Source organism: Triturus cristatus, chromosome 10 (assembly GCF_964204655.1).
Source record: "Triturus cristatus chromosome 10, aTriCri1.1, whole genome shotgun sequence".
In the NCBI taxonomy this organism is placed as follows: Eukaryota; Metazoa; Chordata; class Amphibia; order Caudata; family Salamandridae; genus Triturus; species Triturus cristatus.
The window spans coordinates 1,221,189,952-1,221,202,079 of NC_140593.1; the positions used below are offsets into that span (position 1 = coordinate 1,221,189,952).

Consider the following 12,128-nt stretch of genomic DNA (forward strand, 5'->3'; position numbering starts at 1 on the left):
CAGAGAGACCCTCAGTCCCAGAGAGACCCCCAGTCCCAGAGAGACCCTTGCTCCCAGAGAGACCCTCAGTCCCAGAGAGACCCTCAGTCCCAGAGAGACCCTTACTCCCAGAGAGACCCTCAGTCCCAGAGAGACCCTCAGTCCCAGAGAGACCCTCACTGACAGAGAGGGTGATCATCACCTTCCAAGTCAATACGGACACTGTTTCCAGTCCTGAACTTTTCACCTACATCAAGAAGACAACACCCAGAATGCATTAGGCGGACCCCAGATCTCAGAGTTTGTATACATGCATTTGTTCGACCCTCAGACGATCCTGACTTCCAGCTCTAAAAGAGCACTGCATGCATAGATTCTACAGACTTCCAGATGTAAGAGCGCGTGTACATGAATAGGTTCCATTGACTCCCTGATCTAAGAGAGAGTGTACATTGATTGCTTCAACCCTCTGAAGATCCTGAATCCCAGCTCTAAGAGCGCATTGCATGCATAGATTCTACGGACTCCCAGATTTAGGAGAGCATGTACATGGGTATGTGCTACTGACTCCCAGATCTAGGAGCGCTGTACATGAACACGTTCTACTGTCTCCCTGATCTAGGACAGCGTGTACATGCATAGGTTCTACTGACTCCCAAATCTAAGAGTGCATGTACATGGGTATGTGCTACTGACGCCCAGATCTAGGAGCGCTGTACATGAACACGTTCTACTGACTCCCTGATCTAGGACAGCGTGTACATGCGTAGGTTCTACTGACTCCCAAATCTAAGAGCGCATGTACATGGGTATGTGCTACTGACGCCCAGATCTAGGAGCGCTGTACATGAACACGTTCTACTGACTCCCTGATCTAGGACAGCATGTACATGCATAGGATCTACTGACTCCCAAATCTAAAAGAGCATGTCCATGGGTATGTGCTACTGACTCCCAGATCTAGGAGCGCTGTACATGAATATGTTCTACTGACTCCCTGATCTAGGAGCGCTGTACATGAACACGTTCTACTGACTCCCTGATCTAGGACAGCGTGTACATGCATAGGTTCTACTGACTCCCAAATCTAAGAGCGCATGTCCATGGGTGTATGCTACTGACTCCCAGCTCTAGGAGCGCTGTACATGAATATGTTCTACTGACTCCCTAATCTAGGACAGCGTGTTCATGCATAGGTTCTACTGGCTCCAAGATCTAAGAGCGCATGTCCATGGGTATGTGCTACTGACTCCCAGATCTAGGAGCGCTGTACATGAACATGTTCTACTGACTCCCTGATGTAGGGCAGCGTGTATATGCATAGGTTCTACTGGCTCCAAGATCTAAGAGCGCATGTCCATGGGTATGTGCTACTGACTCCCAGATCTAGGAGCGCTGTACATGAACATGTTCTACTGACTCCCTGATCTAGGACAGCGTGTACCTGCATAGGTTCTACTGACTCTCAAATCTAAGAGTGCATGAACATGGGTATGTGCTACTGAGTCCCAGATCTAGGAGCGCTGTACATGAATATGTTCTACTGACTCCCTGATGTAGGGCAGCGTGTATATGCATAGGTTCTACTGGCTCCAAGATCTAAGAGCGCGGTATGTGCTACTGAGTCCCAGATCTAGGAGCGCTGTACATGAATATGTTCTACTGACTCCCTGATGTAGGGCAGCGTGTATATGCATAGGTTCTACTGGCTCCAAGATCTAAGAGCGCGGTATGTGCTACTGAGTCCCAGATCTAGGAGCGCTGTACATGAATATGTTCTACTGACTCCCTGATGTAGGACAGCGTGTACATGCATAGGTTCTACTGACTCCCAGATCAAAGAGCGCTGTACATGAATATGTCCTACTGACCCCCTGATCTAGGACAGCGTGTACATGCATAGGTTGCACCCTCAGAAGATAGTGACCCCCAAAACCTAAAGACACTGCAGACCCTTAATTCCTCCCTTCATGAAACTCTGACCCTCAGACAAGATAGGAGAGTAGAGAGGAGACTTTGCTTCCCTGCTCCTGGGAACCACGCAGTGAGGTCAGATTTCTATGGACAGGAGTTCTGTTGCCAGAAGACCTGACTTTAGCATCCAAGGGATTGTAGATCGATACTTGAAATCTTCAAGGAGGCGCAGACCCGGAGCTCCAAGACCGCGGCATGACACGGGCCGGAATCACATGGATTCACCCCGGATGGCTCCTTCATAGATCTATTTGTGGTGGAAATCTACGAACATGCACAAGTGCTTTGATAACAAAGGTTGCCTCGTCCACTATAGAAGTACCCAAGGCAGAGGGCAGCACTGTGGAGCCACACTATTCTAATAGCTACGCAAAGCCAGGCTCATGCTATATTCACATGGGGCGAGAATGGTGGCCTGCTGGAGTCAACAGACCTCCGTTCCTCAGTTGTAAAATCCAAAATGTTTCCGGAAGAGTTCCATAACAGGTTTCACAGTTAGGGTACCCCTCCAGGTGTCAACCTAAATTACATGGCATTACAATCATTGTATGCATGGCTGCAACTCCACGTGTGGGCCAACAATTACACAGTGGTCGGGTGATCGTAGGTGCACGCGCATGGCACACATTGTTGAAGAATAGTTGGTAATGTGTTTCTGTTCATTTCTGTATGTACACCTCCTCCTTTGTGACGTGAATTCGCACCTGTGGACACCTCTTTGTTGCAGATACACAATGGTTATATTTCCACCCATGTTTAGAATCCCTCTATGTTCACAGATCTCCCCATCTGAAGTGTGAGATACCCTGTGGAGGATGTCTCTCTCCATCTCTAACTAGCGCTCTCCTTAGAGAGCAACGAGTTTGGTAACCGTAGCTGGAGTGTCTCTTCTTTCAGAGGGAGGATGGCTAGACAGCACACCCTCTTGTCATGTCTTGCCTACCAGACAGTGCAAGCTCACATCCCGCCCACCGCTTACATTGGCTGGCTTGATTGTCATTCTCGTGTGCTTGCTTCTTACTCTGTGGCATACCTTCCTCTTCTTGTGTTTGTCCTCTCCCTGGAGCATAGCCTCTGTACAATCCTATTAATTCACTCCCTTAGGTGACATCTGAGGCAGAAGGTGTGCTTAGCATGACACTTCACCTGGAGGCCCATGAATCTGTACCCTGGGCTACTGCAGAGGGTCAGATGGCTGAATGCTATGGAACCTAAAGTAGGCCTTGACTCTTAAATGCTGCTCAGAGTTTTGTGGGTGAAAAGTATTTGAAAGATAAACCATGCCATTTATAAAGATTAGAAATAGTAAATTCAATGTACAGTTTTGAGTTACCATAAAACTTGTATTTGCTTTTCCTCCAGTATTTAAACTTTTGTGTCTTTTTCTTTTTTAAAGCAATGACAAACATTGGCAAAACCAACAGCATGGCACGCTTATTATAAAACTGAGACCTTTTAGCTTTACTAATGTTTGTTCTAACTGATGTGTTGTGATAATAGAAAAAATAAATCACTATTTTGTGGGGTAGAATACAAAGCAACATTGCCCCAAGACCGCTCTAATGTGCCCTCTTCCCGGCCAATACATGTCCACCTATCACCACCTGCTCGCGCTTGTAACTAGATGCAACAGTTTACTTACGTTCTGTTTCTGCCTTGGGGTCCCAGACTGACCACATCTGGATCAGGAAAAATGGCGCCCAGCACACAACGTAGACCAAGACGATGACCATGGTCATCTTGATCGTCTTCGACATGGCGGTAGTGACTTCGGACTTTTGCGTGTCTTTCCCGTTCACCAGCTGGGTCTTCTTCTTCACCATCGCCGTAATCCTCTCCGATTTCAAGTAGATGCTGTCATGAATTTCCTTGAAAATGAGCACCTGGCATGTAGCGATGACAAGGGTGGGCAGGACAAACACCGCCGTTGTCACCCAGGTAATATAGGCCTTTGTGCCCCATGGTTCGACGAAGGTACCGTAGCATTCATATGTCCCGGCGGGAAGTTTGGTCTTGGAGAAGATGAAAATTTGTGGGATGCTGAGAACCAGGGAGGCCGCCCAAGCCACGAAAACTGGAACATTCCACCGGGCCACGCCCTTCTTGTAGGTCATCATTGGTCGACAAATGGCCTGGTGCCTATCGAAGGTCATAGCTACAATCATATAGGATGAGGCAAACATCCCGACAACTTGCAAGTATTTAATGAGGCGGCAGAGAATGTCCGGCCCCCTGAACCTATCGGTGATGACCCAGACCAGCTGCGGAAGGACCTGAAAGAAGGCGACCACCAGGTCGGCGATGCAGAGGTTGATCATGAATGTGTGCATCAAGGCATTGTGCTTCCGCCGCTTCAGCAGAACGAAGAGAATGAGGAAGTTGCTCAGGGTCGCGCAGACGAAGAGGATGGCCAAGATGGCGACCTGTACCTTGGCAAGATTGTCGTCTCTGTTGTCTGATATGGTGGTTGTATTGGAGGCATTCTGGAGGGTGGTGGGGGCCTGGAAGGTTGTGTAGGTTCCGGATTGATTCACCATCATCATCTGAAATGATAGAAGAAGAAGAGGATAAACACATGTGAAAACATCTGGACACTGCTAATCTCCAGCCATGCCACCCACTCGAACACAACTGTGAAAACATACAATCTGAGATAACAGATACATCGAATGAGAAGAAGCGCGCTAGCTACAACTTTGGATTGGGCTCCAGAAATCCAGGTTCTTCCATCCAATCGTGCATCAACAGAGAGGAAGCCACCACATCCTGCGGTCATGGAGCTTGCAGTGACCCGCACTTGGCCCCATCACATTCCAGAACCATCTGAGTCATCACTGAAGACTGCCCTATCCATATGAGCCTTTGTAAACTACTTCCGGCGAACGGTTGTAGCTTGGAACACTGGCCCTAATCACAAAGGTAAATTTACATGTGATTAAGTCTACATCTGTAAATTTGCTATTACACTTTGGAGTAACTTTACTATTTTTGGCTTTTCACTATTTACTAGTGTAAAGTTACTCAGGGGAGAGAAGTTGGCCTAACGGCTAGGGCGGTCGACCTCAAATCTGGGGAACCGGGTTCGAGTCTCGGCAAGGACACGCAACATCCTGTGATTCTGGGCAAATCACTTAATCTGCCCGTGCCTAACAAAAATGAATGGGTCCTCATATAACGCAACTGGTGCTTGTGAAAAGCGCTCTGATACTCGATACCTTCGGGTCAAGTTTGCGCTATATAAAACTCCGTCAAAAAAAGAAACCTAAAAAATTTAGACTTGTGTTTCCACTGCCTGAAATAGGGACTGGAGTCACATTTATCAGTTTAAAGGCAGTAGTAAGTCCAGCACCACATATGGCAAACCACTGATACTGCAACACCCTTCCAGAAAAAATAATGGGCATAGGGACTTCAAACAATAACCCAAAGGAAATAATAGTAAATTAAATGAAATTATTTAAAATAGTTAAAAATCTAAATACAATTAAATGTAATTTTAAAAAATTATCTAAATATAAAACTATAGTTTTTATTTTATTTTAACCTATTTTAATAACTTTTTTAATTTAAAAATTCATGTAACATTATTTTTATTAAAGTATAATTACATTACATGTATTAATTCTATATACTATGTTTAATACTAATTAATACATTTTAGAAATATTTTCTTTTTACTCTAGGTGGGATTTTTTTATAATTTAAAACTTCAGAAAATATTATATTCATTTAAATTAATCATTTGAAAATAATCACATTTTAAATTTAAATTGATTAATGTGCCATCACAATGTTTTTTATGTTCAACATTTAAAATGAATATATAAAATGTATTTACATTAGTATTCAGCATAAAATATTTTTACATTTTTTAAGTTTAAAAAATAAATGTTTTTACCTTTCTTTACAATTTATCATAGAGAGATACTTATTTTTTTTTTTATAAAAAAGATTAATAAAGTATGGTAAATTGAAATAAAAGATATATTTTATTTCAGATAATTCTTTCAACTGTATATTTGTAATTATTTAAAATAATTTAAATCAATTTAACACTATGTCCTATGGGGTTTTATTTCACGTTCCTCCATCCAGTACTAGTGGTTGGCGACGTGTGATGCCAGCCTTATTCTAAGTATGAGCTAGAGAACATGTACGACTGTTTTGAGTCCTTTTAGGCTGTAGTCATGTGAGACATGCAGTGTGTGGACAGGAATGGTCTTACTCTATTATGGGCGGGTGCAAGACTCTCCCTAAACCCACCTCTAACCCTCCGTTTAATCCCTCCTTATTCCTCTCTCAACCCTCAACAGACAATAGGGAGAAGCACTCCAGAGGCCAGTAAAGGTCTAAATTAAAGTCTGAAATTACAAATAGGAATGAAATAAGTCAGAGTTACATTGGATTCGAATCACTGGATATAGACATCACAGACGACATATATTGAAAAAATGTAATTCTTTATTTCTTTGCTTTAACTTTAAAAGCATGGACAAGGACACAGCCAACGCGTTTCGTTGCGTGACATTGGGACTTCTTCAGGGCGCATATATTTGAGGTGTTAAGTGTGCCATTCAAAGTCATTAACTTCTAGGCAAGTCCTCCCCATAGTTAGTGAGAGTACTTTCCATACCGCACACATATGCTGTCTGTAATAATATTGGCCACATGGTTCACAAGGGTAAAGCTGTCCCTCCAACGAGTTCCGCATATGATCCGCCTACATTCAGGGTACTTCACAAGTTTTTGCACCACACCTCCTCTCTTAACGCTCTCCCCTTTGATAGCAAGTATGCCCCATTTTCCAGCCATTGCTTCCTGGCCCTCGCAGTTTTAGTACTAACACATATACTTACGTGTGCGGAGGTGCCACAGTCAGGTGGAGACATTGACACGGAAAGAGATAGGAGTGGTGGAGGTGGAATAGCCACTCGTAGGTTTGCAAACAGCATTATGTAGTAAGCTGGTGGTACCATTCTAGTGCAACTAAAGTACAATAAAATGCAGCTTGAGAAGAGGCCCCATTGAGTAGGGAATATCGCGATACCTTAATATCATAACCAACATATCGAGGACAAAAACATGGAGAGGTAAGAGAATATAGGGCAGTAGAGATTTCCTGTTCTTTAACACCTTCCGTGGATGCTGTTCTGCCATCTCAGATGGGGCGATACAAGTAGAGGGATCTTCCGTAGACCCTGTTCTAGCATCTCAGCCATGGCAGTACCTTTAGAGGAATCTTCATGTCCCCTGTTTTTCCCTATCTAATCGTATCCAATGTTTCCTGGTTTTTGCCAAAAGACTTAGAATGTGTCCATAACTGATCAACCTTCAGACACTTCAGTTCTGCGTTATTGGACCCACACGCGACCATGGATCCCCCGTGTCTCGGCGGGTAAGCCACTCATGATACTAGCACATTATATAGGATACACTTTTGAGTTGCAACTAAGCAGACACTTAATGCACCAAAGGGGTTACCCCTCAAAACTTCACTGCTTCCTCTCACGTGCATCACGAGCCGTCGCGGGTTTTAACACTCCTGAGGTTGGGTATTGACTTGCAGACGATGTTGGACTATGCATTAACATCTGTCCTGCATAGGGTGTCCCCTTGGAGCCTCTTGGAGCCCCTGGGAGATGGTAAATATCCGAACATATAATATGATCCTCCCTGGGGGAAACACAAATTGTCTCACTCATGAAGATATTCTGCCTGTGATTGACAGATACCCTGCGCCCACATCTAAACACGTTTGACGACTCCCTTCTTCTGGTAATACATTGCTGTGCTGTACGAAGGAATGGAAGTAGCTGCATAGCATTTGTCACAAATTCATTTATTTTTATTTCTTTGTGATTTCAAACTTGCATCCTCATACCCTGTTAAAATCATTTTTTGCAAGAATACATATTTAATCCGCTGTATAAAAACAGAAAATAGTCCTTCGAGTATGGATTACTGTGTAGATGCAAAAAGTATTTTAAACAGTTCTTTCAGTTTATCTGCTAGCGTTCCTCCAAAATACATGTGCTTTTCTGTCCTTTCCTTGAATGTTTGTCTGAAATGTATGTTGACATGTTTTGGCCTCTCACAGGCATTTACTAGGCATCCCCAGGAGAAAGACAAGAACCTGCAACAAACAAACAGCAAACATATTGAGCACCAAATCACAACATATCCCACTGCTGCAATAACTGGGGCACCTGTCTCCTTAGTTAATGTTAATTTTCTTATAAACAGTATTAGGGTCCAAATTCGAAGATTAGCCCGATTGATTGCAAGCGCCTTATTCAGTTCCCCGTTTTCACTTGTAGCCCCAATGTTACCCGCTCGAGGGATGTTTCGCGTCATATGAATGCCTCATGAAGTTCTCAAAGGGTGTATTGACATCATGAGATATCAGGAACAGGGGTCAGAGGTCACAGCTGTGAATGCTTTGCTGTGACCATAGTGCATAGAGCTTTGTAAGTGCTATTATAACTTTGCCATAAGTAGCAGTGATGTGAATGAGTGAGAACTGGACTCAACACACTGACTGCCTCCTGTCACTCAAGGGGTCATGTAAACTTTGTTCTCAGTGTCCCCTCTTCCTCTTTTTCATCTATTGAACACCACAAGCTATCTAGCCCGTGCTTAATTTGTGAAATAATGTGTGCCCTGGCCCTGGCCAGGAGCCACTGCAGCCTGCACCAACCCTTGCCCCGTCATCGCTGCCAATGACGGCACCAAAACAACTACTGACCATCTCTTCGCTGCAAGTGAGACAGCTCACCCTATGCCACGTCCACAAAGCTATTGGAATGGCTGGGGAGGCAGGCATTAGTCATTGTTAATGTATATTGTGTTCATAAACAACCGTTGTTGTGCTCATCTCTAAATTAGATGAGCGGCGCCACCATGTGGTAGACTGTCATAAGTGCCAGTGTTGACAATTAAGTGCTGGTGCAGAGAACTGGAAACCACCGGCTCAAATTAAGCACTATATCTAGACCATCATTAGTTATGACCAAAGGGTGTTCATTAATTTGGTTGAGTATGCTCAAAAGAGAGTTTTGTTCCTTCCTTTTTTAGGTAGATTGCTGTGTCCTGATATTCTTCATATGACTGTATCCAGGAGCTTTTCGACAAGAAAACCTTCTACGGGAACAGACCTAACATCTCAACCGAGGCGGGTATTTAGGGGAACACATGATAGACACTGTCCATTCCACCCCCCTCATGGCCTGGGGTTGAGGGGGTGTGAAGTGCTGTACATTGATTAGTCCATCGGCTGCTTTCCTTTTGCCCAGCATTGAATATTGATTTTCCCATGTTTATTGGAGCTCACCAAGTATGTATATATGTATGTACGTATGTATGTATGAGGTACTTATAAAACGCGTACCTATCCGAAGAACAGCGGAGGGCACTGGCTGTGCGCAGGCGTGGACAAGGCCTTTTTGACTGATTTAAAAGGTTGTTTTAAGTGCGGCTGCCGCTTGGGGACAGAAGTCTTGCCAGCAGACGTGCACTTGGGTTTAGGTGTTTCACTTTTGAGGGGCTCTATGCGCGAGGGTTCCCTGGTTCCTGGAGCAGCTTCTCTCTTCAGTCGACTAAACACTCCACCCTGGAAAGTGCAGGTGGATAACTTGTCCCCGGCAGCAGACTTCATGATGGACCCAAAACACCGAAAACCAGCAGATGCATTTACTAAGGATGCAAAGCGTTGCATCGATTTACTGACCCTCATAAAAGCCGGTGGTGCAAACCTGTGCAGGACCTCGAGTGTCCAACCTCAACCCTAAGCAAGTACCCTCTCAGCTTCCGACCGTGGAGCTGTGAGCACCACAGCGGCACGACAGCAGCGGTGAGGGCTGGAGGGTTCTGCACCATCAGAGAGTCCGCCAGTAGAACACCTACCGTTCCCCTCATACACCAGAATGCTGTGTGTCACCTCCCATCCCTGACTCTCTGGTATCACAGTCGGGTCTCAGCCAATGATGGCTCTGGGGTTCCACCTGAGCGCCTTCCTATAGGCTTCGGCGGGGAGTTTTTTGCACTCGGCAGAGCTTGTGAAGTTTTGAAAAACTCGGCTCAGCCGCGGAGCTTTTTCCTCACTTGCGCTCGCCAATAGTAAGTTGGCGAGTGCAGTGAGGAAAATCCAATGGTAGACAGCTTCCCAGCGAGATTTCTCAAAGCGGGTGGTCGCGGATTGTCACTTCCGCTCGCGTTGAGAAACCTTCCATTTGCGTTGCGGAAGCTGCCGCTCGAGTAGAGCTTCTCGAGTGGCAGAAAGAAGTAGCGCCCTCCTGCTGTGCGGGATGCCGTTCGCATTGATTTTACAGTGCGGGACAAAAACCCGGCACTAAAAATCAGTGCAAACGGCCGAGGTAACGCACTCTGCCGCCCGCAGAACTCCGCGTACCTTGGCTGAGTTCCTTTTCTTGTCACTTTGAGGAGTTCCACGTAGCAGAACTCAGCAAACTCCACCCAGCCCTACTTTCCTATCCCTTGTGTTGTGGTGAGGAGCGCAGCACTGTCAAAGAATCTCCGATCATACTCACAGCACACGAATAGCACCTAGAGGGGTCGTCCGGGGCGCGAGGCGCTCTCATGTGATACTGACTCTTTACAGAGGAGGCTCCGTGCGGCTTCACGTGGTGCACTCCTAGAAATTCTATTCATAGCGCCTTGTGAAATGCTAATCACTGATTAGGAAACCTGTGTTAAGTGTAATTAAACCTTAAACGTTTATGCAACATGGTACTGTAATCACAGGGTCATTAGCGCCAGAGCAGCGTAACTCACAGGAGTAAGAGACCCCGCCCTTCGAATCACCCGGAAGGAATGGAGGCCTCGGCCATGACGTAGTTTGGGGTAGTGAAGGGTCTCAGCTGCTGTCCCTGGACGGCGTGTTGCTACTCCTGGCGCTGCCCTTTCCGCCTCTGCCCTGGGGTCACGGGGCAGCAGCGGAACAGGAAGTAAAGAGGATTCCAACAGCCCCATTTTCAGTTCTGTCATTTCCACTCTATGCCCTTCCCCTAAACTCTGAGGAGCAGGGAGGAGGCTGTTGGGGGGCTAAGAATGGGGGAAGGGAGCAATCCTGTAATGTCTTTATGGGGCAGTCAAAAGGGTACATGACGTCACTTCCGACAGCACTGGCATTTTAGGAAATTAAAGTCCAACACCCCATTCAAACAGCTGCAAAGTATTTTTAATGTAGTATACACCCCTCAAACAACAGGAAAGTATATTTTAATGTATTGTACACCCTCCTCAAACAGCAGCAAAATATGTTTAATGTATTGTACACCCCCTCAAACAGCAGCAACGTATATTTAATGTATAATAAACCACATCAAACAGCAGCAACGTATATTTAATGTATAATACACCTCCTCAAACAGCAGCAAAGTATATTTAATGTATAATAAACCACATCAAACAGCAGCAACGTATATTTAATGTATAATACACCTCCTCGAACAGCAGCAACGTATGTTTAATGTATTGTACACCCCCTCAAACAGCAGCAACGTATGTTTAATGTATTGTACACCCCCTCAAACAGCAGCAACGTATATTTAATGTATAATACACCACCTCAAACAGGAGCAACGTATATTTAATGTATAATACACCACCTCAAACAGCAGCAAAGTATATTTAATGTATAATACACCCCCTCAAACAGCAGCAACGTATGTTTAATGTATAATGCACCACCTCAAACAGCAGCAACGTATATTTAATGTATAATACACCCCCTCAAACAGCAGCAAAGTATATTTAATGTATTGTACACCCCCTCGAACAGCAGCAACGTATATTTAATGTATAATACACCCCCTGAAACAGCAGCAACGTATATTTAATGTATTGTACACCCCCTCAATCAGCAGCAACGTATATTTAATGTATAATACACCACCTCAAACAGCAGCAACGTATATTTAATGTATTGTACACCCCCTCAAACAGCAGCAATGTATATTTAATGTATAATACACCCCCTCAAACAGCAGCAAAGTATATTTAATGTATTGTACACCCCCTCAAACAGCAGCAAAGTATATTTAATGTATAATACACCACCTCAAACAGCAGCAAAGTATGTTTAATGTATTGTACACCCCCTCAAACAGCAGCAACGTATATTTAATGTATAATACACCACCTCAAACAGTAGCAAA

At 44.7% G+C, this 12,128-nt stretch overlaps 1 protein-coding gene across 5 annotated transcripts in view; it reads right to left on the reverse strand.

The window, feature by feature from the left end:
* AVPR2 (arginine vasopressin receptor 2) overlaps positions 1-12,128 on the reverse strand; it is a 326,544-nt gene that overhangs the window by 9,195 nt on the left and 305,221 nt on the right. For 4 of the 5 annotated variants that reach the window (XM_085629769.1, XM_085629766.1, XM_085629768.1 and 1 more), the window contains one exon: positions 3,596-4,496. In XM_085629769.1, the coding sequence (XP_085485895.1) occupies positions 3,596-4,496 (901 nt within the window). Of the gene's footprint in view, positions 1-3,595; positions 4,497-10,743; positions 10,866-12,128 lie in introns of those variants that run through there. The other variant, XM_085629770.1, reaches the window with a different exon arrangement.